The 1,678-nt window shown below is 41.8% G+C and overlaps 1 protein-coding gene across 2 annotated transcripts in view; it reads left to right on the top strand.

Annotated features, from left to right (window-relative positions):
* The window catches only part of LOC116692143 (nucleolar protein 4), a 185,689-nt gene that overhangs the window by 49,455 nt on the left and 134,556 nt on the right, over positions 1-1,678 (top strand). For both annotated transcript variants that reach the window (XM_032520194.1, XM_032520193.1), the window contains exon 3: positions 234-345. In XM_032520194.1, the coding sequence (XP_032376085.1) occupies positions 234-345 (112 nt within the window). The remainder of the gene's footprint in view (positions 1-233; positions 346-1,678) is intronic.

Raw genomic sequence — 1,678 nt, 5'->3', positions numbered from 1 at the left:
ATATATATATATATATATTTGAAAAAAAATCCAGAAACTCATAACAAAACATAAATGGCTTTCCCTATTTGATTGAGATATCTTCATGTTCATGATTGATGTCATGTCATGGTTATGACAGTGTCAAGTCAATTGTATGCACACCGCTTCAAAAAAAATGTTACCCAACTCTTTATGTCATCAGTGCTTTCAGTTTACACTTAGTATATCCCCCCCTTCTCTCTTTCTTTTAGATAGCCGAGACGTACGCCTTCCTGCCCAGAGAGGCGGTGACTCGTTTCTTGATGAGCTGCGGAGAGTGTCAGAAGAGGATGCACATCGGCACCACAGGACAGGAGTACAAAGGTACATCACTGAAGCAGCAGCCGTCCCCGTCAGAGTCCTCCCTTACTGGTGGAGCCTAAGGACCTTTTTTATGCACCTACTACAACAAACATCTTCTTGCTGCTGTTTCGATGCGGTTTTATTCTGTATGGAGCCCTCAAAAATTCTAATTATATTTTGACTTACTTAAAGTGTGCACATTAACCTTTTCTGTATTTTCTGTCATATCTACATTTTTATTATGTCAGATTTTCATGGTAAACATGGCCAAAACAAATAATGATGTAAATGTATTTTTAGAGAAATCCCCGTGAGCTAAAACGTTTCCAGCTGTTCTGAGCGCTCCGGTTTCAACAGGTTTTTCCACTCGGCTGAGTGTTACGCAACACTTGGTCAAACTTCTCCGATTGGTCATCTGCTCCAACCAGGCTGGACTGGAGTGTTTGTTTGATGGCCCATGTAGCTACATGCTAAAAGCGGTAAATTATATCATCTTGGCTGCCAGTGTTGTTTCCCCCGATTCCAGGTCACGTTACAGTAATTTTGACTGTAGAAAGTGCTGCTTTACAGTTTTAGGTTCACTGCTAACTATATTAGCTACATGCTAAAGGCAATAAACGATGTCATCTTGGCTGCCAACGTTGTTAAATTCTCCCCAATCCTGGGTCCCATTACTGCTGAAACATGTCCGATTGGGTAATGTTTGTCCTGCTATATCCTCCGTTGCAGTAGCTCCAGCAGCTTATTAGGGCTGCACGATATGAGGATCATATCTCATTTTGATTATTTTGACTGATATTGCAATTGCAATATGATTCACAATATTGGAGGGAATGATGATTTTTGTATCATAATTCTTATTTTCATTGAAAAATAATTATTTGAAGTGTGATTTGTTGCGAGGATCTGTACCAATCAAAGATGTTTTCTGTAGTGTGTAGGATAGGATCTGTAGGCCGGGATGTCTCTGCACCACCACGATACTTTATTTTAGAAGGCTTTGACACATACAGTATTTTGCCTTTAACAAATATTGCGCCCCCCTGCGATTTTTGGATATTGCACTAGTTCATGTTGTGATTAATTGTGCAGCTCTACTACTAGTGAAACAAAACTGGAGCGCAGCAGAGATCCCAGGAAACACGCTGGCCAATCAGAGCAGACTGGGCTTTCTCGGGAGGGGGGCTTGAAGAGACAGGTGCTCCAGAAGAGCGTCACATACAGAGGGAGAATACCGACAGTTAAAGAAATGGACCAACAGATCCCGCTGCTCTGGACGGAGACCAGTGAAGTCTATTAGAAGCTGTTTTCCGGTGATGGCTGAGCGTTACTGAGCAGACTCCAACTGAGCTTG

Source organism: Etheostoma spectabile, chromosome 7 (genome assembly GCF_008692095.1).
Source record: "Etheostoma spectabile isolate EspeVRDwgs_2016 chromosome 7, UIUC_Espe_1.0, whole genome shotgun sequence".
In the NCBI taxonomy this organism is placed as follows: domain Eukaryota; kingdom Metazoa; phylum Chordata; class Actinopteri; order Perciformes; family Percidae; genus Etheostoma; species Etheostoma spectabile.
The sequence above is the reverse complement of the archived record's forward strand: the minus strand, read 5'-3'. Positions and strand labels throughout refer to the sequence as shown.